We start from the raw sequence: 25,983 nt of genomic DNA on the forward strand, positions 1-25,983 counted from the left end.
ATTGACTGCTCACCTGGTGCCACCCATAGACATATATACATGGACGCCGCATTGAGCGGGTTGGTCGTTGGTCGCGATACGTCACGGGTCCGCCATATTGGATGTGGCAGATCTGCCCGTAAACTAATACGTCCATTTCCTTGTATTAGTTTACGGGCAGATCTGCCACATCCAATATGGCGGCGACGTCGAATGTCAATGTGGCGTCTATGTATATCAAATTAAAATCAAATCAATTTTATTTGTATAGCCCAAAGTCACAAAATACATTTGCCTCAGAGGGCTTTACAATCTGCACAGGAAGTGACACCCTCTGTCCTTAGACCCTCGGTTCAGTGAGGAAAAAACTTGCCCACAAAAAACGTTAACAGAAAAAAAGGTAGAAGAACTCAGGAGACGCCACAGAGGGCGGGATCCCTCTCCCAGGACGGACAGAGTGCAATAGATGTCGTGTACAAACAAATCAACACACTACATATTGTACAATTACAATTAAGACTGATAAAATGACATGAAAATGAATGATAATGAAAATGACAATGAATTCATGACTGACAAAGACCATGAATTACAATGAATGATTTAAAAATGACAAGAATTACAATGATATAAAAATGATTACAGTAGCAGTGGAACTGTGCATTCGAGTAGAGAGACACCGAGCACAGCAGCAGCAAATCATCAACTAATTATAAACTGTATTGGACATATGGCAGCAATAATGACAGTAATAATATATGTAGTGGACGTCATGCAGGACCACAGCAGCAGCCACGGTCCACGAGAACCTGCTGGACGACAGAGCACAGAAACTCCGGGGAACAAGTTCAGTTAGTGACATGCATTAACATGCATTAATCAGTCCCTCCAGTTTTTCGTGATTTTGCGATCGCGTGGATTACCACGTAATCAGCAATATGCCACATATTTTCGCGAGGCTGCATATTTCCTGCTATGTCGCACAATTATTGCAAAATAACCAAACATGCCGCCCCTTCCCCACAATACATATGTCTTTTCCATAATAGATCAAATAAACAGCTCTGCCATAGATGTGTCTTCCACACCACCTGTTTGACACACACACACACACACACACTGTTTTTAAGAAATGGGGCCTCGTACATATTATACCATTGATCATTAAAATCACTTGTGCATTGTGCATATGGGTGACTGCTAACCATTTTGATGTTTGTTTTGGTTAATTATCTTGCCTCATTCAGTACTGGGGTAAATGTGTTTTTACACTCCAGCACTAATGTTAAGATTCTTACAGAAAATAAAAAGGAAACAGTGTTTCTCAATCTGTCTGCCTTGTTTTTGTCTTATTAAGCCTGTTTAGACTTTTTGATGTGGTTTAAAAGTAAAGAAAACAACAAAAAAGGGGGGCAAAAAATGAGAAAATTTTGATCACAAAAAAAAATCATGAAATTCTGGTGGGACTGATTAATGAGACATGTATGTTTACAGAAGGTAAGAGAGAGAGAGAGAGAGAGAGAGAGAGAGAGAGTTCAGTAAGGGAGATGTGACTGCATCTTCAACCAATACCGTGCCTGACTAGGCATAACCCTGAAAAAGACAGACACAGACAGAGAGAGAGAGACAGAGGGGAGAGGAGGGAAGAGGAATCCCCCGGCAGTCTAATCCTATGGCAGCATAACTAAGGGATGACCTGAGCCAGCCCTAACTATAGGCTTTATCAAAAAGGAAAGTCTTAAGTCTATTCTTAAAGGTGTTGACCGTGTCTGCCTCCTGAACCCAGAAAGGTAGTTTGTTTCACAGAAGAGGAGCCTGATAGCTGAAAGCTCTGGCTCCCAATCTACTTTTGGAAACTATAGGAACCACAAGGAACCCAGCGTCCTGAGAGCGCAGTGTTCTAGAGGGGTAATAAGGTATTATGAGCTCTTTTAGATAAGATGGTGCCTGACCATGAAGAGCTTTGTAAGTAAGGAGAAGAATTTTAAATTCTATTCTAGATTTAATAGGTAGCCAATGCAAGGAAGCCAAAATGGGAGAGATGTGATCTCTGATCTTGGTTCCTGTCAGAACACGTGCAGCAGCATTCTGAATTAACTGCAAAGTCCTAAGAGACTTATTAGAGCAGCCTGATAACAAAGAGTTACAATAGTCCAGCCTTGAAGTAACAAATGCGTGGACTAGTTTTTCTGCATCCGCCTGAGAGACAATGCGTCTGATTTTAGCGATGTTACGTAAGTGGAAGAATGCAGTCCTCGAAATTTGTTTTATGTGGACGTTAAAGGACAAATCCTGATCAAAAACAACTCCAAGATTCTTTACAGTGGAGCTGGAGGCCAGGGTGATCCCATCTAAAGTAACTAAGTCTCTAGAAAGAGAGTTTCTGAGGTGTTTGGGTCCAATTACAAGAACTTCAGTTTTGTCTGAATGTAACATAAAAAAATTGTAGGTTATCCAACTTTTTATATCCTTAAGGCATGCTTGGAGTTTAGTTAACTGACTGGTTTCATCAGGCTTGATCGATAAATATAATTGGGTGTCGTCAGTATAACAATAAAAATTGATAGAGTACCTAATAATGTTTCCAACGGAAGCATAGCATATATAAAATTACATAGAAAGTCGTCCTAGTACAGAACCTTGTGGACTCCATGACAAAACTTTGGTCATTTGACGTGAACAAACTGGGATCGATCTAAGAAATAAGACTTAAACCAGCTTAGGGCGGTTCCTTTGATGCCAATTTGATGTTCCAGTCTCTGTAAAAGAATTTGATGGTCAATGGTGTCAAATGCAGAACTAAGATCTAACAGGACAAGTACAGAGATGAGTCCTTTAGGAGGTCATTTGTAACTTTGACTAATGCGGTCTCTGTGCTATGATGCACTCTAAATCCTGACTGAAAATCCTCAAATAGACTATTGTTATGGAGAAAGTCACACAGCTGATTAGCTACAGCTTTCTCAAGTATCTTAGACAGAAAGGGAAGGTTTGATATCGGTCTGTAGTTGGCTAAGACCTCTGGGTCTAGAGTGGGCTTTTTAAGAAGAGGTTCAGTTACAGCTACTTTTAAGGACTGTGGTACATATCCTGATAATAAAGACAGATTAATTATATCCAATAAAGAATGAGTAACTAGAGGTAAAACATCCTTGAGCAGCCTGGTTGGGATGGGGTCTAAGAGACAGGTTGACGGCTTAGCTGCAGAAATGATTAAAGTTATTTGATGAAGGTCGATGGGGGAAAAACAGTCTAAATACATATCAGGTTTTACAGCTGTTTCAAAACTTGCTGTATCAGAATGCAGATCAATGCCTGTTGAGGGCAAGAGGTGATGGATTTTGTCTCTAATAGTTATAATCTTATCATTAAAGAAGCTCATGAAGTCATTGCTACTTAGACCTAAAGGAATAGATGGTTCAGTAGAGCTGTGATTCTCTGTTAGCCTGGCTACAGTGCTGAAGAGAAACCTGGGGTTGTTCTTATTCTCCTCAATTAAAGAAGAGTAATAGGCTGCTCTGGCATTACGGAGAGCCTTCCTGTATGTTTTGAGATTATCTTGCCAGACTAGATGAGATTCTTCCAGTTTAGTGGCACGCCATTTGCGTTCAGATTTACATGTCTCTTGCTTTAAGTTACGAGTCTGCTGGCTATACCATGGTGCTAGCCTTCTTTGTTTAATTGTCTTCTTTTTCAGAGGTGCACACTAGTCACCTAGGTTGACCTGTTGATCAACCATAAAGGCACAAAGTCATTTATAATAGTTAGTTGCTCAGGGGAAAAGCATTCCACTCACAATAGCTGTTCTTTTGAGCTGGCTCAGTGATTTGTTGTTTTGCGTTGTAGTTGGTATTTCTTGGTGGTGGGAAGCCAGTGAGGGATACTGTCCTTGTCACAGGACTACAGTCTGTTGCTGGTCGGTTTGTCTATGCTGTCTCCTTCTATACACTCTGCAGGGGGAAGTGGCTGTTATGAATTTGGCAGAAAAAATGTTTTTCAGTTGGAGCAAATGAAGGCACAGAAAAATAAATGTAACAAAGATGAATTTTGTTATAAATGGTAAGTAGCTCGTAGTTACATAGTGCTTTTCTAGTCTTCTGACCACTCAAAACGCTTTTACACTATATATCTCATTCACCCATTCACACACATTCATACACTGATGGCATTAGCTGCCATTCAAGATGCCAACTATGAATGGTTAGCTCCTCAAACTGATGAGCCATCAGTTTGAGGAGCTAACCATTCATACACATTCACACACTGATGATGTCTTTTGCCGAAGGACACTTTGGCGTGCAGACCGGAGGAGCCAGGGGTTGAACCGCGATCATCTGATTAGTAGACGACCCTCCTGAGCCATAACCACCCCTAGTTGTTTTAGACACGAGGGTTCACTTATCATTTCTGCAACATTTCTCACACAGTTCAAACACAACTCAGAGTTGGGTTGCTAGGACAACCACAGTCTTATCTGTCATCAGATGTATGTTGCTTAATGGCACCTTAACAGTGGTAGTGAGAGAAGGGAAACCCCCCTCCCATCTTATCTGCACCGGTGCCACATGTTGAAGTTGAATGGTGGCACTGACTCATTACAAGCGAGGGGTAATTCACACACAATTAATAAGAACACAGTAAAGCAATGCAGTGCAAATAACCACACAAAAAAAGTCTCTCCTGGTCACTTTATGAATTGTTGCCGTCCATCAACTAACAGAGGTAAATGTTCATGAACAGAATGTTGCCTCAGTACAGGTTAATCCCATTCAGCCTCATTCATCAGTGGTAGCATATTATTTCTGAAGCTGGTAGCACAGAGCCACTCTCTTTATAACATTTATTTTACAATTTTAGTTGATAAATGAGGGGTAGGAGAAAGACACTGATACCCTTACATCATACTAATGCTCATGCTGTCATACAGAGTCATACTGGTCTGACCTTCTAGGCATGATTTAATAAACATTTAATCAACAATCTCTCTCTTAATGTGGAGAAGACGATTGTTGTTAAATGCCAGAGATCCTCCACCCAGCACCCCTTAGAAACGACTAAAGAGCTGATTGTTGTTATCTTTGTTAGTACACAATGACCAAACTGTATCTTTTTATTTTGTCAGTCATTTCTTGTGTAGAGGTATCACATACCAGTGACCATATACAAATACACATTTTTGTATCACTGGCACATCACTGGCCAGGAAAGCTCAGCAGTGGCTCTACTTCCCCCACAGACTGAGAAGAGCCAGAGCCCCCGTGTCCACTGTGTGCACCTTCTACTGTGAAACCACCGAGAGCATCCTGACCAGCTATTCACTGTATGTCCTGAACATATGGCAGCATTGACAATAAACTTGACTTGACTTGACTAAGTAATTGTGCACTGACTATATATGTTGAAAATGATTAGCCTGGGAATCCCTTTTTAAAAACCCACGTGTCTTCATGGAGGACTGTGTTTTCTTTATTTTGTTCTATGTAAATGTGTGTAAATTATATTTAAAGAAAGAGGAGCAAAATAAATAATAAATCACATTATCAGCATATTTGTCCTCATACTAAGAGATGATTTTATCTTTTTGTATGTTCATTTTGTTTATTAGATGTTTCACTATTTAATTGCTTTTATTTCACCAGGAAATGTCCCATTGACATTAAAAATCTCTATTTCATGGGAGTCCTGGCCAAGATGAGCAGCAGCACAAACTAAGAACATGTAAAATGAAAAGTTATAGAACAACACAGACAGCGTTACAAGTAATAATAATAATAAATAATAATGCATTTTATTTCAAAGCGCCTTTCAGAACACCCAAGGACACTATACAAAGACAAAAAAAAACATAGAAATACAAAGAAAAAAGGCAATACACAATAAAAAGCACAGGCTGTAAAATATAAAACAAAAAAAATAATTAAAAGTCAAAGTGCATAGGCTAACTGAAACAAATGAGTTTTCAGTCTAGATTTGAAGAGGGGTAAAGAGTTAATATTGCTATATTATTGTTAATATTGCAAGTGACAGAAATGAAAAGAACAAGTCATGAATCCAAAAATATCAGTTTAAGCATCAACACTCTTCATATTGAGAGATACAGTCCATATACATATACAATAAGTGCAGAACTACGCATTCAGTCTAAGCCTGATGGGACAGCACTATGGTTAACGTGAGCTGGTTAGTGGACTTGTCAAAGTCAGATGTTTTGTTGACCCTCCCATCCACCTGAAACCCTCTTGATGCACCCGACCTCCTCAGTCTGTGGAGTTACTTACTCTTTAATATTAATGTAATCTTACTTTCTCTTTTGCATATTAACATATGTTAATAATTTGTGCATGCTATCATACATCTATGCATCATACGGTCACCAGTGCAGTATATGACCCTGGTTCAACCCTCCAAAACCTACCAGATTGCTCAGTCTCCTCTGCATTAAGGGCATGTCCATATCTGATGCTCTTATGTCTAACCCGTTTTTGTGTTTTTCATTAACCCTTCTCTCTCTCTGCGCCTCCTGCACCATTTGGATCTCCTCACCACCTGATTTCCACCTTCTCCTGCACTATTTCCCCCTTTGGCTCTGTCTAAAACATTTTTTCAACTATGCACACAGTGAAATGCTGGGCACGATTGTAGATACCGTTACAATGTTGAAAAGAATGACTCACTGATGGATAAAGAAAATATAAAGACGATCTTACAAGAAGATCGATTTTATAAGATCTCTTGTGTTGCTGGCTCTCCAAGCGTGTGGTTTTCTTCTAGTTGGACGTGCCTAGAATACCTCCAGGGGGCATCCTATTATATAATAATAATATATATAATAATCAACTCACACACAAGTTTCTCACACACACCAAAAGAGTACGTGCTTATGTTTGTACATCGAGTACATTTGAGAGGCTGTACTTTATCAAAAAGTTGAATCAACAAATGGCATGCCTATGACATTAGGCATGTCACTTGATCAATTTGTATAAAACACTGATTAATGCAACTTTTAAAATTCATACATTGTCTTCAATTTGAGCAATACACAGAGCTGATGTCACCTCCCTTCAAACCCAGAGAGAATCACATCATCAGTCAAAAATAAAATGTTTATGGACCTGATTTTACTTCTTTATTATGGATTGACATTTGTACAAAAAGAACCAAACACAATATAAATAATGCTATGTGATATAACCTCTACTTTGCAAGTCTATGGAGTAGATGTTTCTATATACAAAAGAAGAAACTCTGTCTCTCTCAGGCCTTCATGCAACATAAAGAGTTATGTGAGAACACAGACAAACTTAAACCAGTCCACCTCAAATCCAGAATGTCTAATTCATTATGATCATAACCACTGTGGAATACCTATATCTGATGAAAAGTCCACACCAGTCAGACAGCTCACCACTGAAGTGGCCGGGAAAATAATCTTTAGAGATTAAAAAAAAAATTCAAGAAACATGTGCAGCATAGAAACCAACAACTGCTATCTCCATGTGAACAAGAACCTGTCAGGATAAAACACCTTCACATGATCCAATAAGAACTTCATCTTAATTAACACATTTTGAAGAAAAAAGCTTTACAATGACACTTCATAACTGACACACACTGTTTCTTTGTGCTAAAATCATCACAGCGTGGGTGAGTTTAATGTTTGTTCAAATTTTCCACTTTCCACTCCACAAAGATAGGCAAAGACCGCTATGGTATTCTGTGCCCCCCTTATATATTATAGATCAAAAACAAAATGTTTCCATCCAGCTGAGCTCCTGTTGGAAAAGACTAAAGAGCTGATTATTGTTATCTTTGTTAGTACACAATGACCAAAATGTATTATTTTTATTTTGTCACTCATTTCTTGTGTAGAGGTATCACATACCAGTGACCATATATACCAAACTGAAATGCATAGTTCAAGATATTTACAAATACACATTTTTGCTCTCTCGTGTTTAAGATGAATGGACTAGATTCCAATCTCCTGTCTGTCTCTATTTAAGCCGTTCCAGGTGGCTGGAACTACTGTATGTGACAAAGAAATGTAGCTGAAGCTCTGTGAAAGTTGGTGTGGAGTTACAAACTAGACCTCTGTAGGCTCCTCATCTCTGCTGCAGCCAATATTCGCTGTTTCCAGAGGTGGGAAGTAACATATAATTAAGTTTTTTCAGGTATCAGTGCATCACTTGCAGTTTATTTTTTTCAGTTTTTTATTTTTATTTCACAAATGCAGCTTTTACCTCCTACAGTTTCACTTGTTCCCGCAACTGTGGTAGGGCTCATCAACAACAACGATGAGTCAAACTACAGGGACAAGGTGATATGTGCATATCACACAGGACAGACGGAAATTGGGAGAAACCAAGAGAGTACGTGCTTATGTTTGTACACCGAGTACATTTCAGAGGCTGTACTTTATCAAAAAGTTGAATCAGTACTACATTTACCACTCTTTTTTTTTATTATTATTATTTTTTACAGTATCTGTACTTCCACTTGAGTAAAGAATGTGTGTACTTTTGCCAACTTTGGCCACCACTAGCATACTTGAGTCACTGGAGTTTCCCAACCAAACGGTTGCATTGTAGATAATGCTGGCATCACGTTGTCTTTTTTCTGGTTCTGCTTTATCGATGTTGATGCACCCTTTTGAGTACAGAGCTGAAGTTAGGACATGGCTCACCAGGAAGCATGGGGAAGCAGCCAGCCTGGGTTAAGAATATACTTTCCAACAACTCTAAAGTGTTGCATTTGTTTCATCCAAACACAAACAATAAAGGGCAAGGAATAATCATGTGTTGGAGCTACTTGTTGGCATAGCAACAGCCAGACTCATCACGTTGAAGACATGCTCAGTGACCTTATCTGACACCAAAATGACAAATTACCAGGTTTCATTCTGCTTCCTTATGCTAAGCTAAGCTAACCACATCCTGACCCCTGTTCCGTACTGACAATGAAAATGGTATTGCTCTTCTCATCTCATGATGAATGTTTGCAGACGACTCTGTCGTCTTCTGATTCAGCCTCATAAGATAGTTTTAAACAGCCAACAGTGTGCATGTAATCAGCAGCAAGGCTGCATTAAAAAAGGCCTTCCTGCTACCCAGAGCTCCATTTTGGCAGCTACACTGTGTCCAGATGTGCGAACCTCCGTCTTTATGTGTATCTCCATGTCTGCCCCTCATCCTGCCTGCTGCTGCTTCCTCCTTCTCTCTCTCCTCCCTCCATCTCTCCCTGAGCTCCTGCCTTCCTGCAGGTGGAGACAGAGACAGGGAGAAGTTGTCCTGCACAGGTGAGGATGAGGAGGAGTCCGTGCAGTCCAGCCAGTCTGCAGCAGAGGATCGTGGGTATCCGTCCAGCGGTGAAGAGCCTGGAAACGTGAACTTCCAGTAGGAGTCTCCTTTGAAGAGATAAACGGAGCCTGGAGGGAAGGCAGAGAAGTTTTCACAACCAATGACGTGCATGTTTCTAAATGTTTGAAAGGGCAGATAACAAATTTTATTTTAGACTTTGACAAAAGCTCCAAAGTGCTTGCCTGTTTTCAAACCCTCTCCACCCCTGACCCTCACATTCTTTCTATGTGCTCTGGTAAATGTGTATTTACAAAAAAGTCACATACATTTTTATCATACCTCACAATTTTCACAATGTTTAATGAGTACAATGTTCTATCCACCATCCAGTTAATGTTTCTAATCACCTCTCTCATGTAAAACCTCTATTCGTGCTTATCTTTAGCTCATTTATAGTTATTTTATAAACTATATGCAATCAAAACTAAATGTAAACCTGCACTAACTAAACCTGCGATGATGTGTCATCTGCAGTGACGCCTTTGAAGTTGACATGGTGAACAAGTTGCTTATTTACACATATAAAAAATAGGTTTATACTGTGTTTGAAATCATACGATATGTACGTGAGTTCCTATGTTCTCTTTTCTTTTTTATACTTTATTGTGTCAAACAATGATTACATTTACCAGTTACTTTCCCAATCATCACACTTTTTTTTTTTTGTTCTCTTTTCACTTCTCTAATATGATTTTTGTCACACCGCGGTGAGGTCAAGCTGGGTTTTTGTCTTGTCTTGTCACTTCCTGTTTTATTTTGATATTTACCTGCCCTCTCGTTTCAGGTCACTTGCCCTTCCTCATGTGTCACCGGTCTGATTGTCTTCCCCGCCCTGATCGTTTCCACCTGTTCCCCATTACCCTGTGTATATATTGTCTGCGTCTCCCTTTGTCCTGTGCTGAAGTGTTTCGTCTCCTGTAGCGTTCACCAAAGCCTTAGTTCATTGCCCACAGCCACAGCTTTATTGCTCTAGTGATCTTTTGTTTCTTCCTCGTGAGAGTGATTTTTTGTTGTAATTTCATAGTCTCAGCCTTAGCTTTATAGCTCTAGTGTTCTTTTGTTTTCTTCCTCGCAAGAGTGATTTTTTTGTTGTATTATCTTAGTCTAGCCCTTTTGGTTTCCAAGTGTTTAGCCTAGTGTTTTGTCAGCCTCATAGGAGCGTCCTTAGTTAATGTTTTCATAGCCTTTTGTTTTCTCCTCGTTGTGAGTGATTTTGATTTTGTTAATCTTTGATAAACTTAGTTCAGAGTTTTTTCCTCCTCGGAGTGATTTTTTTGTTTCTCTTAGTTTAGGCCTATTTTTATAGCCTCACTCTTTCGAAGGTTCTTGAAGACCTGAATACAGCTACGCTCAGCCCAACTCTGCATCTGAGTCCTCATTTGAGTCCCGGCCTGACAATTTTGTTGCTAAGGATGGCAGGGTAAGGTAAAGTTGAGGTTAATGTACAAATAGAGGAAGTCCACAACAGAACGAGGGTCAAAGACAGGTCAGAGAAGTGACATTTAGATTGGGGAAATGCTGACTACTGATTAAGGAAACTAAGAAGACGTCATGATGCTATCTGTATCTATGGGGAGCTGTCGGAGGCAGCCCATTAGAGAGTGTATAAGAACTAATTGTCAAGGCTCTTCGGGGAGCATTTTTCTCTGTAACCCCTTTTGTGTGTTGCACTGTTAAACGCTCCTTCATGTACAAGAATAATAAATTCAACTTAAACTCTGATACTTTGAATCCAGTCTTCCTTATTGAAATGTCATTTGAAAATTCTTATAACAACATCCAGCAATTATGGAGAAATATTATCATTCATTTAAAATAGTTGTTTTTGGTCTCCAAAGTTGAAAATAGTTGAAATATCTGCTAAATGCTACACTATGTTCACTAGCTAGTTTCTAATTGTGTGTCTAATTGTTAATTATTTGTGTGAATTTAGTTCATGGCCAAGAAATTTAAAAAAAAGCTTTTCCTCATTCATTCTTAAACTTGTTAACCTTAAACTAACGCCTGTTAAATCATGTTGATGCTACACTTACTTGTATTCAGGTGAATGTCATTGTCATTCGTATGTATGTAACTTTGTGCTCTGGGTACAATCATCTGTGACTAGGTAACACTTTACAGCACTAAGTCACACACCACCAACTATTTGACTGATTCTGGTGAAGCTCGATCAGATTTTATGGAGATGTTTTCTGCTTTTCCCTCTGATGTCCTCCGGCTGCTCTGTGATTTACAGAGTTTATGATGGACAGTGAAGTCAACTGCTGCCAGCTGTAGCTGCTGTTAGCCAATGTTAGCTCAGTTTGTTAGCCGGGCTGCCTGGCTGTGTTTGTACCACAGGAGTTTAACCTAAATAAAGTGAGAATTAGAATGTTCTCGCTTTGAGTTTTTTACAGGCAGATCTTACATGATGACCAAACACAAACATGATTGCTGTCCTTACCATCACTGTCTGTGGTGATTCCACTGACCCCCTCTCTGAGCAGCTTAGTCCAGGTGTCTTCTTGCTTCTCTTCCTCAGTGCCTCCCATGTTCCCCCATACAGGGCCTTCCACTGGGTCCCAGACCAGGCCCCACCTCTCTGCTGTTGCCTCCCGCTCCTTCTCCTCCTCCACTTTATCTGCTCCAGCTAAGTTCACCCCCATCCTGAGGGCAGACAGGGGCTGAGGGTAGTCTTCTTGAAGGGACAGATCCCTGAATAGCCAGTACTGGGAACCTGCAGCAGGATGACTTGGATACATTAGTTAACCTAATGAGTGATTCTCTGTGGAAAAGGAAACCTCCAAAAAACATTACTGGAATATACCACTGATGAAGATGATGGCGTGATCTGACTGTCTCTCCATCACAGCCACAAGTCGAGGTAGGTCAGGTGGTAGACCCCTCCACAATCTCCTGACAGAAGCTCCGCGACCTGATACCAAACCACCACCATTAACTCGCCACATCGTCAGACCTGGAAGGATGAGAAACGTAAGCCAGAGGAGCAGAAGAATGGTTGAGGGAAGTGGATGCGGAAGGAATAAGGCTAACCATTTTCTAATTTGACATGCCTAAAAATCAAGTTTCTGATGTGTTCAGACCTTTGAAGAAGAAAGTCTCTCCGCGAATCCTTGCCACGGTATCAAAACTGGTGTTACAGCGATCTATGAAGGTACTAGAGGGAGAAAAGACACAGTGAAACTTATCTAAAGAGCTTTATGCCTTCATTTGGTAGGATTAAATCAAAGATTACCTTTAACACCCAAAGACAGTACTTGTTTTGTCTTGATTAGTTTTCTCATGACAAAGACAAGACATTGACACAATGAACCTGACTTAAGTCACTTTGGATAAAAGTGTCAGTTATGTGTCAGAATGTAAATTTCTGTATAGTTATGACCATAACACACTACCAGTAAGAGCAGTCTGGCAGAGATGGAACAGGATTGTTTGTTGAATTGTGTCGGTTTGTAATAAATATGCAAATCATATTTCATAACATGAGCCCAGACACAAGTTAGACTAAATCTAAATATAGCTGACAAAATGCATACTAATATAATGAACACTGTAGAGCCGTGAACAAACTTACTGTAAACAAACTTACACTGACGTGTTTAACATTTGTTGGGGAAAACACTTGAAAGGCGCCTTGAGACAAATTCATTCAGCATTCTAATGTGAAGTCACATAAAGTAGACTATCTCTCTATATCATCTGTTTTATCTGGTGAGTCATACCCATATCTGTGACGATGATGCTGGTGGCCTTTGTGGTGCAACTGAGACTCTGGGGCACGGTGAGGAGCTTCAGTGGCCAGCAGCTGGTTCCTTTTACCTAAATCAAAACACAAATTTCAAACTAAAGAAGCAGATGGAATAGATACGCTATGACAGTAATGATAAAGCAACAGCAGACAGACACATCATTTCATAATTCTTACAGTAATATGGAGCGTCTTTTGCTCTGGTCAAAGTTTTGGCCTTATGAACTCTTAAATGTGAGGGCCAACATTCTCAACAGACATGATTTATCTCATGTCTGTTTATGCTCAGTGAGGCTGTACTGAGCTTAATGCTAGTTATAGTTATATATACTAGTTAAATGCATGCTAACGTGCTCACAAAGACATTGCTGATGTTTGGCAGGTGTAATCTCTACCATGTTCAACATCTCAGTTTATTGTCTGGCAGGTATTTCAGCATAAACCAAAGTGTGATCTGATGATGTCGCTAGATAAAATGGATATATGTGCCAAATTTTAGGGCAACTCAACCAATGTGGAAACTAAAAAATGACTCATGTCAACTTCATCTTCTTCCCCTGAAGTCAGTAGGATTTATCCTGTGGGAGACAGCAACATTTCATAGCTGTGCATCGCATATTTGTGTTTTTAATAGTTATTTTTGGATCAAAGTGGTGGTCATCTTCCATAAAGAAAGGAAACTTCCTCTGGAAACAGCAGCCCTGAAGCCAAGTTAGGAGGATGTGTCAAATGCAACAAAGCAGCTGCTTGATACTCGTGCAGATGAACAGAGGTTTTCGTATCCGAGCACGCAGCTGTCTGTCGCAAGAGCTGCTGATGGGTGGAGGAAGCATGCATGACATTATGGACAGGCAAAATGAATTAAGAATTTTCGCCTTTGATTCTTTACAATATGAGGCTTTCACATGAACATCTGAGCATGATGTGGAGGAAGTTTTACTTCCTCTATAACACACCAGAGGTCAGTTCACAGCTGTCCTCATTTATTCATAAAGACTTTGATGCCCTTTGTGGGTTTTTTTAGATCTTAAGTCACAATAATTAAGTTATTACATCTTCTTTTTAAAACCCTAATTCCAAAAAAATACAAAACATACATGTAGAGCAGAGGACACATCTTCTATGATTTTCAAACACAATTTGAAATGTAAACTCAGACCACAGCACACCAGTTGTTGTTGCTCATCTGCTCTCAGGTCGTGTTTCTGGATGTTGTTGAGTTAGTGTTGTTGGTCTTAACTCGTCCTTGCTTGTGAACGACCTTTCAAGGGCGCCACTTTCATACCCTATCATGATACTATCATCACAATGAACCTGTTAAACTGTGGATGGTTCCACATAGATGTTTTTGGAGCATTCCACAACTGCCCGTGTCTAATCTTTATTACAACATGTTGTTGCAGGCATCAAATTCAAAATGAGTGTGTAATTACAAAAATCTAAAGGTTTATTAGTTCGAACATTAAATATCTTCTTTTTTGTACTGTATTCAATTGAATATAGTTTAAACAGACTTTGTAGATCATTTCTTGAGGTTTTATTTATGTTTTACACAACGTCCCAACTGTTTTAGAATTGGGGTTTATAATGCTGTAGCCAACCAGGATCAGGAGTCATCCTCATGTGACCAAAAATTATGTTCACACCCTAAATCTAATACTTTTCACACACAGATTTCAGAAAGGTCGATCTACCATAGAGCTGTGTGATGGTCTCCAGATCTTGAGCTCCCAAGCTGTAGTGGAGAGGGTCTCCAGCAGGACCCTGGTAATAAGGCCTCATCACTGAATGGCGGGATGAGGAGTGAGAAAGGCCCAGTGCATGGCCAAATTCATGGACCAGCACTGTAAACAGATCAGTACCTTCAGAGGCTGAAAGGGCGAAGAGGGGAAGAGAGAAAGAAAGAGATGAAAAAAATGATGAGCTGATAAGAAGGTACAAGTGTTTGTAGTTATAATATTCAGTCTTATCTTTCACTTTTGGTAGAGGGTTAATGTGATGGCACATTGTCTGATTTGGCCTAATGCCCTGCGTTCAGCTTCTAAAGGATGTAATGTTCATACTTGCCACAAGATGGAGCTGTTGGACAGAACAAATAACACTGACAATGTTTTTTCTGAGAATCCTGCTGTAAAGGCAACACATGTAAAGTCTGACCTCTCTGCCCCACTACAGAACAGGCTGAGTCAACAAAGTCAATGTGGTGCATCCTGAGGGGACCATGAATGGCATCAGCAATTTCATGGTAATCCAATGGTTTTCCTGCAAAGTCAATACTTTGCATTGGCAGATGTAATGATCCAAACCTACGCTGTAAAAATGCCAATTTATATTCTTTGGAATTAATTACAAGTTGTTGGGCCTAAATAAAATGACATTGTGGCAATAAATAAGCTAGTGTCCTGCTTCAACAAATGTAAACTAAACTTCAATCTCAATCTGAGATTCATCACAAGTCAGGGGGGAGTTTGGGATCCTAGTCCCATTTTGTATTTTAACAATACAATAGGAATTACAGTCAGTAAAGTAAAGTATGGAGCATGTGACCAAACATTAAATTTCAGTTTCGGCCCTGTGCTCCTGTGCTAAAGCAAATGTCTAAAAAAAAAACAAAATCACTAGGATTGGGGACTTCCAATGATGCAAGCTCCTGAGTAGCCATGTTTTGTTGGAACTCTGGCACACTATCCTGCAGTACTGGCCTTATTATTATTGGTGATGTTCAGTCTCACAACAAAGTGGAGTAACTACTCCAGGTGATGTCCCTGGGCCAATTCTGGAACAAATCTGCGGGCAAAATGCCTCCTAAACAAGATCCATGTCTGACCAAAGGCCTTGTGAATATACAACTAGCAAGGGCATCTTGACTGGACAGAATGGAGGAAACGGGACATTTAAGCGGCTGCTTTATTTTTTTCCACTGCTAATGAATATCTCAAAGTGAATTAGTGTCAGATGTGGCAATTACCAGCAGGTTCTGGTTCTAGTTTGCACGTCACTGTAAAGGAAAGGTGTAATAATGTTACCACCTGGCTGCCTGAAGGTCCACTCCTCCTCTGCATCCAAATGAACTCCTCCTGCCCGGTCAGGGTCTGATGGGAAAAAAGCGTGACCGACTGCACCGCCTGCCCCATCAAAGGGATAGCCATCACCGTGGTAACCATGGAGGAAGTCTACCTGTAGGTCAGCTGCCTCTGGACTGCCTACCTAAAGACAGAGGGCAATAGAGAGGGGAGGCTGGATGATGATTTTCAGAGCACATGGGTAGCTGTACCCAGCTACTGTCCTGACATATCTACCATCTTTCCCCTATATGTCATTATTCAGACAAATGTACCAACCTCGTGGAACTCCAGTGGTGTTGGTTCTGCCCACACTCTTAAAGCATAAAAGACCAATGAGCGGATCATTTCCCGGGACAGATGGGAGGAGGACGGGTATGTATGTAACCTATGAATGTGAAAATGTGTGAGAGACAGAGTGAAAGACAGTTAAAGACTTTGGTCCAGTTTACTAGATTCTTCCTCTAGAAGAATCTTCCATCTATACCTCCAGTTGATGTTTCTGCGTGTCCACATGGAGATAGCTCTCCTCCTCCTTCTCTTTATGTTCCTCGCCTTTGAGTTCGCTGGAGATTGGGATGGTTCACCCTGGTCAGGCAGGGAGCATCGTGGACTATTCATCAATGCCATTGTCTCCTCATCTGAACACAGCAAAGCACAGAAGAACCAGATGAGACTCATGGAGTTGCGTAAAGAAAACCATATTAAATTGTACCAGCTGTAATCCTCACCTACAACTCCAGAGTCTTTGAGGCCTGCAAACCTCTGCATGGACTTGACAGCGTTAGTGACAGCTGTCCAGGCCTGTAGCTGACCAGTGGAGGGGTCTGGGGGTGGGAGGTAGCCATACTTCATCAACCAGTCCTATGAGCAGAGAAAAGAGTCATCTTGAATGGGGTTCAGAAATTTCAGCCCTGTATCTAAAACAAGTAGAAAGAACTGTATAGTAAGGTACTGAAAGAATCTGAGAACTGTACACTGAAAACCTGCTTTTCATGGTTACATTTAGGCAACTTAAAAACTTGATTATGGTTCTAGAATAATCATAGTCCTAGTCAAAGAATCAGTGCTGGGTTTCTCCCTGTAACATCTGTGCAAGAATGTCAGCTTTTGTAATCAAAGCACCGATTATGTTTAAATCAGAACTTATCTGGTGAAACACTAGGGTAGTATATCAGTATATCGGGGAACAGGGCTGCATGGACCCTAAGTAATTCTCTTCAAGATAAAGCAAACAAGTTTGGTCTGATCTAAAGTTTCCTTCAAACTTGAAAACATGAATCTAACCAACAAAACAAACCAATAGGTGGTAACATCAGATTCTTGGTGTATATTAGGTTTTGCACTTCATCAGCATGTCATCTCACCATGCATGCTTTCTGCATTGTTATCTTCATGTAGACCAATGATGGACATGTTTAGCATGTTTATTAGGCACAGATAGTTAAAACTAATGCAGTCCTGCAAAAAACACTACCATGGTATGATTATTTAGCTTATCCTAATGTATGAGCTGACCTACTCTGTCTCTGACGGGCGTACCTTAGGATCTCGCTCCTCATGCCTAAACTTAACCAACACAACCAGTGAAGGAAACTAGTGCTAGCCAATCAGTGGTATTTGTAAATGTATAAATTTCTAAATTGATTACCCTTATTGAAGAAATACTTCTCTGTATAATACAGTACTATATTCAGCAGCACCACAAATAACCTCTGATGATCAACCAGTTTCAACAAAAACTGAACAGTATAACCTTCAAACATTAGACGCTTTCACATTCAAGATTCACTAATTCTAGATCACAAATGAGGTGTACCAACATCAGAGACCCAAACTCAACATCGAGACTCAACGTCCTATAAAATAGTCACCTGTACATCATTATGTGTTGCTCAAGTTAGGGCTAATCGGGTATGTTCGGTATGTTTACTTCAAATTATCTGATATAAATAAGCTCATATATGTTTCAATGTAACTGATGTATTTCAACATTTGCATCCTTGCCACTTAATAAAAGTTCAAATACCACCAGCTGTGTGCTCTCATCTTCAGTAGGTGTCACGGGTGCAGAGGAGGGCGTAGGGGTTACAGCAGCTGTGAAGGCTGTTTGCATCCATCCATAACTCAGGCACAGAACAAGAATCCACATTTTCATCTTGGCTGCATGTTTTTGCAGGAAACATTCAATGAAGAGAAATTTTCCATGGTGTTCGTGAATCCATTGGTCTGGGAGATGATTTTCTGAAAATAAAAAGCCAATACTTTTTATTATTTTATTTTACAGCTGCATTTACAATTTGTCCCAATAGACAAATTGTAAATGCAGCTGTAAACAAGACAGAATACAGCAATACAAAAACATTGATTGAACATGTCAAATGTTCACCGAGGCCAAACGTTTTAGTACAGGAACATGTAGAACACTTTCTCAGCAGTCATAGCACTTGGTTTAAAATGTACAGTACTTTGTATTCAGTACTAATTAGAAAATATTAGCATGACAACATTACGATGGTGAATAAAGCTAAAGACTGCCACATCAACATTATTATTGCTAATGTGCTAGAGTGCTGACAGGTTATACTTGTGGCTTTATATGATATGACTATTTAACCGTCACACAGAGTTAACCAAACCAGTCCAGAGCTGTATAGATGGCTTAACCAAGAAGAATTCAACTTGCTGTGAATAGGGACCAGCAAACAATTGTATCAACTGTCATTTTACATGTCGTAATTATAAAAATATTGATTATAGCCACTTTAATTAAAAGAAAACTCAACTAAATCATAACCATAGAGGTGGCAGGTCTCACGGCACCATTTAAATCTCTATTTAAAATATCTTTTTTATTACATTACAATAACATTTTGTTTTATTTTTACCCAAATCCTGTCAGGATTTCTGTAAATGACCCTCCACCACACTGAAAATACAGAAGAAGCTCTCTTCAGTACAGTCTCATCTCCAGTTTCTTTACATTAGAGGAGAAAGACTGCACTAACAAATGTAATAAATGCCTTTAACATGCTTTGACTCAAACGTGCTCAAATTATTCCCGGTCGAATGACCGAATTCTCTCACTGCAGAATCAGGAACACACGATGACATTCAATGTCACAACAGCTTGAATGAGTCAAAGCTGCCAGTGAATGAAGCTGACGGGAAGCATCCATACTGTATTCCCACTGGGACACAATATACCCCATGCAATCAGAAGATGGAGGAAATTACCATAAAATACAGAGGGGAGGGTGCCACTGACTGCTGTACAGGACACCGGTGGATGCGAGGGTGTGTGTCTGTGTCAAGACAGAGATGCTTCATTTAATTAAGTTAGAGGGTATACCATTTCAGTTAAAGCATGGTGGGGGCAGAGGAGAAAAGAAAGGGAGGGATGAATGGATGAGGAGGAGGAGGAGGACAGTGTTAAAGTAATAAGATTAAAGCAGCAAAGGGAGTAGAGGGCAGAAGCCAAAAGGGGTAGACTGTTAAAAACCAGCAAACATTCCCCCTTAAATCAAACCTAATATTATTAATAATAAGCTCATAGCGTCCATCTTTGTGAGAATGGGTTGTCTGGTTATTGCTAATGAGGATTTATTATATTGACTTCAATGGGGATAAAATAGAAAGTAAAGTATAAAAAAAATACATGACTAGTTATTCAACTCATTGATTTCTCTTGAAAGCTTGAAAACTTTTTTTTTCTTTTTTTCAGACAAATAAATGCTAAAGTGAGACAGATGAAAGCTGCAAAGATCAGAGATTTCACATATTTTTGTTGACTTTGGGCCACTGACTATCACTGGAATATATTTGAATGTGGATTATTTACACAGATACAGAGCAACATAATCATTCTTCTAGCCTTGATATGTTTCTGGCCTCTTTACAAACATCAAATCAGATTTTATTTGTATAGCCCAAAGTCACAAAACACATTTTGCCTCAGAGGGCTTTACAATCTGTACAGGGAGTGACACCCTCTGTCCTTAGACCCTCGGTTCGAGTGAGGAAAAACTTGCCCACAAAAACCTTTAACAGGGAAAAAAGGTGGAAGAAACCTCAGGAAGAGCCACAGAGGAGGGATCCCTCTCCCAGGACGGACAGACGTGCAATGGATCTCACGTGTACAGAACAAATCAACAGAGACATATTGACATGAGTCCAGTGTAGCTGTTGTCTCAACCAACTCCTGAGAAAGATATCTAGCTGCTCAAGTTAGCCATCGCTTTTTCTTTACCACTGAGCGTTAAGTGTTGGGCACACACACAGTTTATAACCATTTTTTTTTTTTTTTTTTTAAGCTTGAGGGTGGTGAAGCTGTATCAAAATAGTAATGCTGTAGACTATAACACCAAAACAAGTTGCTGAAAGACGCTAAAAATGCTTGAGGAACTGCGAGAGTTTGAGATGTATCAAACTAACAAATTTAGAATTTGTTTGCATTTTGTGGTACATGTAAACCAGAATGCAACCTTTTATAACATTCAATCAGTGTCCTGATACTGAGGTCCTGACCTTAATCAGCTGATTCCTGAATTTCCTTTACTCACATTTTAGACTTAACTCAACACCAGAATTAATAGCTCAGCTGTCAGTTCAGCTAAATCTAGATGAGTTTGTGTAACCTCAAATCTACAGACGATATAATAGAACCATGAACTGAATTATTCTGAGCTTATTTTGGTGAGAATCTTCTGTGGTGGGTTTACTCATGATCTCAGCCTTTCTAAAAATCCTTGTTACTGCCCTGCAAAGATTCCAGAACTTTTACTTTCCTTTTCTGCATGAGATTAAAAAGTTACACTGAAGCCTGTCACTGTCACTGTCTGCAGCTCTGCAGTAATTCTGATTGTATCGGCACTGACACATGCAATATTGTTACCAACTGGCCCTGGCCTCCAACACCTTTCACTACAGCATGCACCAGATAAACTTACATAAAATGTCAAATCAAGTCCAGCAGATAAACACCACACAGCATGAAACACAAGTTCAGTCTTAGTGCTTACCTTCCTCCTCCTCCTCGTCTGTCTCCGTCCTTACTTTCTCTTTATCTGACACTATATGAACAGATGGGTCCTTTCTCTTCTCTTGCTTCTTCCCTCAAAGCTCCGCTCCTAACCCCCACCCATCAACCTCCACCCCACCCACTGCCACACTGCCATGACAAATGTGGGCTTGCATGTTTGCAGAAATAGCCTCTTTCTTTCACTTAAGAAGATCTTGACTCCGGCCTCAGTCGTCTCGCTGTCTTTTCATCTGTCAGCTCCACATCACGACCAGTATTTTTATAAAAGCTTTTATTTCATGTGATTCCCTCTGTTCTAAAATGAAAACATTTAAACCCAGCAGGGCACTCTCTCAATCTGGAATGCTGCGTTTTGACCCAGGGGGGATTAGTGAGTGATACACAGCAAAGACGGGTTTAGATTTTGTGTGTGTGTGCGTGTGTGTGTGTGCGTGTTTGCATGTGTGCAACATCTGCATGTTCATGTGTATCTTCTCTCATGATGGCTTTAACATTTTACAGACAATCCTCTTAATGCAAGGATTAAAACTAGAATGAAAAAGACAGATCTATCTATCTATCTATCTATCTATGGAACATAAAGTGGAGTCACCTGATAGAAAAGGCTGACATGAGTATAAGAGAATGTTGCACTAGCTCATAAATTTATTGGCTGACTTACATCAATACTAATATTCTTTCTTTTTTCCTTGAGCTGAGTCCTGCTCCTGTTAGCGGCTGAAGCGTTCCCACTGGGATCATTGAGTTCCATCTAATCTCCTCTTTGCCTGCTGCGGAACAATGGCCGATAGTAAAAACACATGTATGACTGATGTGATGTTTTTGCAGGGAAACCTGATTCCTCTGATCTGTTTCTGAGGCAGCACAGGCGGATCGAGTGACAGCCTTCTCTGAGCTGCTACGAGTTTAGATTTACTTCATTTGTCATGGACATTCTTTTTTTTAATCCATTCTGGAGCTCTCTGCTTTCACATTTTAAGCCCAGACATTTGAGTGGAATCACTGCGAGCAGCGGGTTTGTTCACAGCAGGGTGGTTTCCTCTCAGCTGTGATACAGTGCAGGAGCTTGTAGATGTGGAAGTGTGAGCCTGTTTACAGCTGGCATTAACATCGTCATGGGTGATCAGTTCACAAGTGGACAGCTCTAAGTACAGGTGTAAATGACGTCCTGTAAGAATACATGAAACACTATGTCTGATTTCCATTTGCTTCACTGTGATGTAAATGACATGTCTGGGCTCTCTTACCTGCAAAATTTAAGAAGCTCACAGTCATCGTCAGAAAATGAAGCTGGTTCACTGACAAGCAGCTTAAAATGTTTTACATGACACATAAAAGGCAAAAGAAACATAAAGGACTATTGTATAAAAAAAACTCACATAAGAAGGACAGTGAAATAAAATAGAAGATGAAGATGTGTGCTGCATAAAAACTGAATGCCGCTTCTCTTTTTAGTTTAAACTCTGGGGACAGTAAGCCGACCATCTGAGATCTGAACACATCTGATATGTAATTTGGCTCTAAATCATGCAGTGCTTTATAAACCAACAGCGTGTCATATTCATTAAGAAAAACTATATTAGCCCTTTCATGCATTTCTTTCTTAATGGCTAGTTAGCCTGATAGCTTTGGTGCTGCCTTGCACAACATGCGGTACAACATGCAGTATGGTGGACTGTATGATCTACCTGTGCAGCACCAAATAGCAGACAATAAAGTTAGTAACAAACTTTTCCAGAGTTCCTGGGGGTAAATGGAGATTAAACGTTTCCCCTGTCACCGTGACAACAGGCTACTTCCTCATGAATGCAGCTGCTGGGAGAGGGTCAAAGGACACTAGGGGTAATGGGTGATGGATGCTGGGTGGGTGGCTTGGGTGGAGATCTTGTTAAATACATGAATGGAGCTGTGTGTCTGGGACTGTGTGGGGCTCATCTTGTTGTTGTCCATAGCAACAAAAATGCTCTTTTCTGGACTGCATGGTGTCTCTGTTAACTCCTCTGAATGACCCTCTCTGAACACCACGCATGTTGTTCCAATATCCAATATTTTCAACAATGCCTTTTTGCTAAAATTCACAAAAACAGATAAGCAGTCATTCTAGAGTTCTATTTTGAGTGAACTGTGGATATCTGATAATAGAGGGTCTGTGGATACATTATCCAGGGTCCAACAGGCTAGTACACTGAATAAAAATGTTATTGACAATGACTTGCCCTGACGCTGGTCTGACGAGGCTGGCCTGTGGTGACCGGTGATCAGATGGTGGTTAACCACCAGAGGAGCTTTCGGGTGGAGGGAGATAGGTCGAGGCTCCGGCTGCACAAAGCGTCCTTTTTTTTTTGGCCTTGGTTTTTCATGTAAAGCAACAGTTAAAGGTGAAGTTCATCTCCGGTCTTTGAGCTGCAGTGTCCATTTTGAACTGCTATATATCAATATTCTGCACAGTCTTACATAATGAACCATTGCACATCTCACAACAAAATGCCTTATTTATGAAAAGTGTCTTTAAGGTTTTTGTCATAGGTTAAAACAACAAAGTTACAAAACTACAAATTCAGCACAATTACAAAAAGCAACAGACAAACACATTTTCTGACTTCACTTTAGTGATATTATTGATATTAAAACACGTCTTAAGACCCATTTTTATTCCTTGGCTTTTAAACCAGCATGAGACTCTGTTTCTGTGTTTGCTTTATCGTTGCTTTATTGTTTTATCGTTTATTATTGTTTTTATATTGTCCTTTGTTTTATATGTCTTATTTCATTTTCTATTTTATGTACAGCACTTTGTGTCAGCTGCAGCTGTTTTTAAAGGGCTTTATAAATAAAGTTGAGTTGAGTTGAGTTGAGTTGAGACTATATAGTGTATAATTGTTGCTAACTATTGCTGTCAGAAATAGTTCCTCTGAAAATCTTGTGTAGAAGGTAGAAGTGTAGAAGCAGAAAGTATGTGAAAACTGGAATACTCAGTCCACCTCCAAAGAGTATGACATTTTAGATAATGAGTTTAGGTCAATTTAATAATACTACCCCAGCTTCGCTTTTATTTTGAAGGTTAAACTACCGAAATGTTGTACTTCAAATAATTTCACCGACAGAAAAAAAACTTAACTCAAAATTGTGTTTGTTTTGTGAGGCGTTTTTGGGACGGGTTGTATGAAAAAGGTAGCTTATACGGTAATTACATTCGTGTCAGACATTTTCCCTGCGGTTTGATGAAAACACTGGAGATGCCGGGGATTGAACCCGGGGCCTCATACATGCAAAGCATGCGCTCTTCCACTGAGCTACATCCCCTACTAGTCCAGTCGTGCAACAGCATATTCATATACAGACACATGAAGCAACACTTTCTACGTGATGATCTTTGATTACCTTTCGACAGCTTGGAAAATCATAGCGTTTTTTAAATTATTATTATTAAAAGCGATGATGGGGCAAAATTAGCGTTTTATGCCGAAAACGGTCTATTGTCGACAATGTTACGATATTTCTAAAATGACTCTAAAATAAGGAAACTTCATAAAATAATATGACAACAGAGGCTTTTTATGATGCCACTAATACCACATTCATTCACAAAACAATACCAATTTTCCTCTAAACAACAGAAGTAAATATTTTGTCAGTTATTGAAAAGGAGTCCGAGGAGAAGCGTTCTCTGCTCCCGCCAGCAGGTGTCGCTGCTGCCCACGCATGCCTGTCTCGCACCTGCTAATTGTCCCGCAGTAAAGAGCTTTAACGCCTTCAGAAGCGACCTGTCATTAAGCGACAGGTAACACCTTCGGTCCACACGTCCTCGAACACAGACATGTTTTTGTGTTGTTTGTTTTTGACGTCAGGCAGACATAATACTGTCAGCTTATAACGCTTATAACACCTGATGCTGCTGCCCGCAACAACAACAAAAAAAACACAAAGAAACGGACCGCGCGTAAGAAATGAAATGAGGGTATACTCTTTCAGGTTTGGATGTGTGCTGGCTGCCGCGTGCTTCGTGTCGCTCACTTGGATTAAATCGATGCCCAGTGATGAAGGTAAGCTGTCAGTGTGTGCAGAAAGTTTAGTTTTTAGTCTGGAAGTAAACTTTAATTTAGCTTTTTAAATGTACTGTCTGGAAGATGTTGAACTGTACTTGTACTGTACTGTTGTACTGTACCTGTCAAACCCACAGTGGACACGCACAGGTCTTTGTATTAGACTCTATTTGCTTCATATCATGTTTTTTTTTAGCAGTGTGGCAGTCGATTACTCTTGGGTTTCAGTTGAGCGGGAAGAACCTTACAGACCTGTCTAGAATTTCTGTTCTGGTCGCTCTGTGACTTCCTTCTAGTCTGTGTTGGAATGTACATTGAATGTAATGAGTTCAGTTTCTCATTGTTATTCACAGTAGTGAACCGTTCATCATGTTTACTACACAAACACTCTCTGGATGCCTAATCATGTCTCTGACCTGCTGTCATTGAGATGTTCCACCAGGAAGTTTTTAGTCTCTTGTTGCCCCCATTTCAGTCTCACCTTCAGCATTTGATGATCACACATTTTGTTTATTGACTTTTCACACAGGATGTCATCTTGTCTGGAAACAGGGTTGTGCATGTGTACACGTATTCTGCAGCATGTGTTCTTTTATTTGCACCTCAGTGTTAGTGATGATGATTTGGTTTCAACTGTGACATTTGAGACGACTTAACTTTAACTATGTTTGAGCGATGTAAACAGACCGCCTCCAGTCATTATCCTGCCCGCTGTCTTCTCAGAACACAGTTTACCCATGGAGTGTTGATC

At 40.0% G+C, this 25,983-nt stretch overlaps 2 protein-coding genes and 1 non-coding gene across 4 annotated transcripts in view; 1 reads left to right on the top strand and 2 right to left on the bottom strand.

The window, feature by feature from the left end:
* Nucleotides 1–7,099: 7,099 nt before the first annotated feature.
* mmp17b (matrix metallopeptidase 17b) lies at nt 7,100–21,232 on the bottom strand. Its single transcript, XM_019271045.2, has 12 exons — nt 21,170–21,232; nt 18,178–18,392; nt 16,880–17,012; nt 16,636–16,789; nt 16,428–16,536; nt 16,116–16,293; nt 14,781–14,957; nt 13,061–13,157; nt 12,422–12,495; nt 12,145–12,294; nt 11,782–12,054; nt 7,100–9,406 (listed from the first exon to the last, which is right to left on the bottom strand). The coding sequence occupies exons 2-12, from the start codon at nt 18,304–18,306 to the stop codon at nt 9,024–9,026; spliced, it is 1,857 nt and encodes a 618-aa protein (XP_019126590.2). The 5' UTR covers nt 18,307–18,392; nt 21,170–21,232; the 3' UTR covers nt 7,100–9,023.
* A 3,188-nt stretch (nt 21,233–24,420) lies between these two features.
* On the bottom strand, nt 24,421–24,492 carry trnaa-ugc (transfer RNA alanine (anticodon UGC)). Its single transcript has one exon. It is a non-coding gene; the product is annotated as a tRNA-Ala (tRNA).
* A 442-nt stretch (nt 24,493–24,934) lies between these two features.
* zgc:154054 (Alpha-1,3-mannosyl-glycoprotein 4-beta-N-acetylglucosaminyltransferase B-like) overlaps nt 24,935–25,983 on the top strand; it is a 35,913-nt gene continuing 34,864 nt past the window's right edge. Inside the window, exons 1-2 of one of the 2 annotated variants that reach the window (XM_027280121.1) lie at nt 24,935–24,970; nt 25,162–25,232. In XM_027280121.1, the coding sequence (XP_027135922.1) occupies nt 25,217–25,232 (16 nt within the window). In that variant the 5' untranslated portion in view covers nt 24,935–24,970; nt 25,162–25,216. Of the gene's footprint in view, nt 25,233–25,983 lie in introns of both variants that reach the window. The other variant, XM_027280115.1, reaches the window with a different exon arrangement.

The sequence above is a fragment of the Larimichthys crocea genome, chromosome I (assembly GCF_000972845.2).
Source record: "Larimichthys crocea isolate SSNF chromosome I, L_crocea_2.0, whole genome shotgun sequence".
In the NCBI taxonomy this organism is placed as follows: domain Eukaryota; kingdom Metazoa; phylum Chordata; class Actinopteri; family Sciaenidae; genus Larimichthys; species Larimichthys crocea.

Bases quoted from the DNA above. Each gene is read 5' to 3' on its own strand.
- mmp17b (XM_019271045.2), bottom strand. From the start codon at position 18,306: ATGAAAATGTGGATTCTTGTTCTGTGCCTGAGTTATGGATGGATGCAA. The intron at 12,295-12,421 runs GTCTGAACACAT...TCATCCTTCCAG, and splicing joins AGAGACTTTCTTCTTCAAAG to GTCTGACGATGTGGCGAGTT. The intron at 9,407-11,781 runs GTAAGGACAGCA...CCTTCCCTCCAG, and splicing joins AATCACCACAGACAGTGATG to GCTCCGTTTATCTCTTCAAA.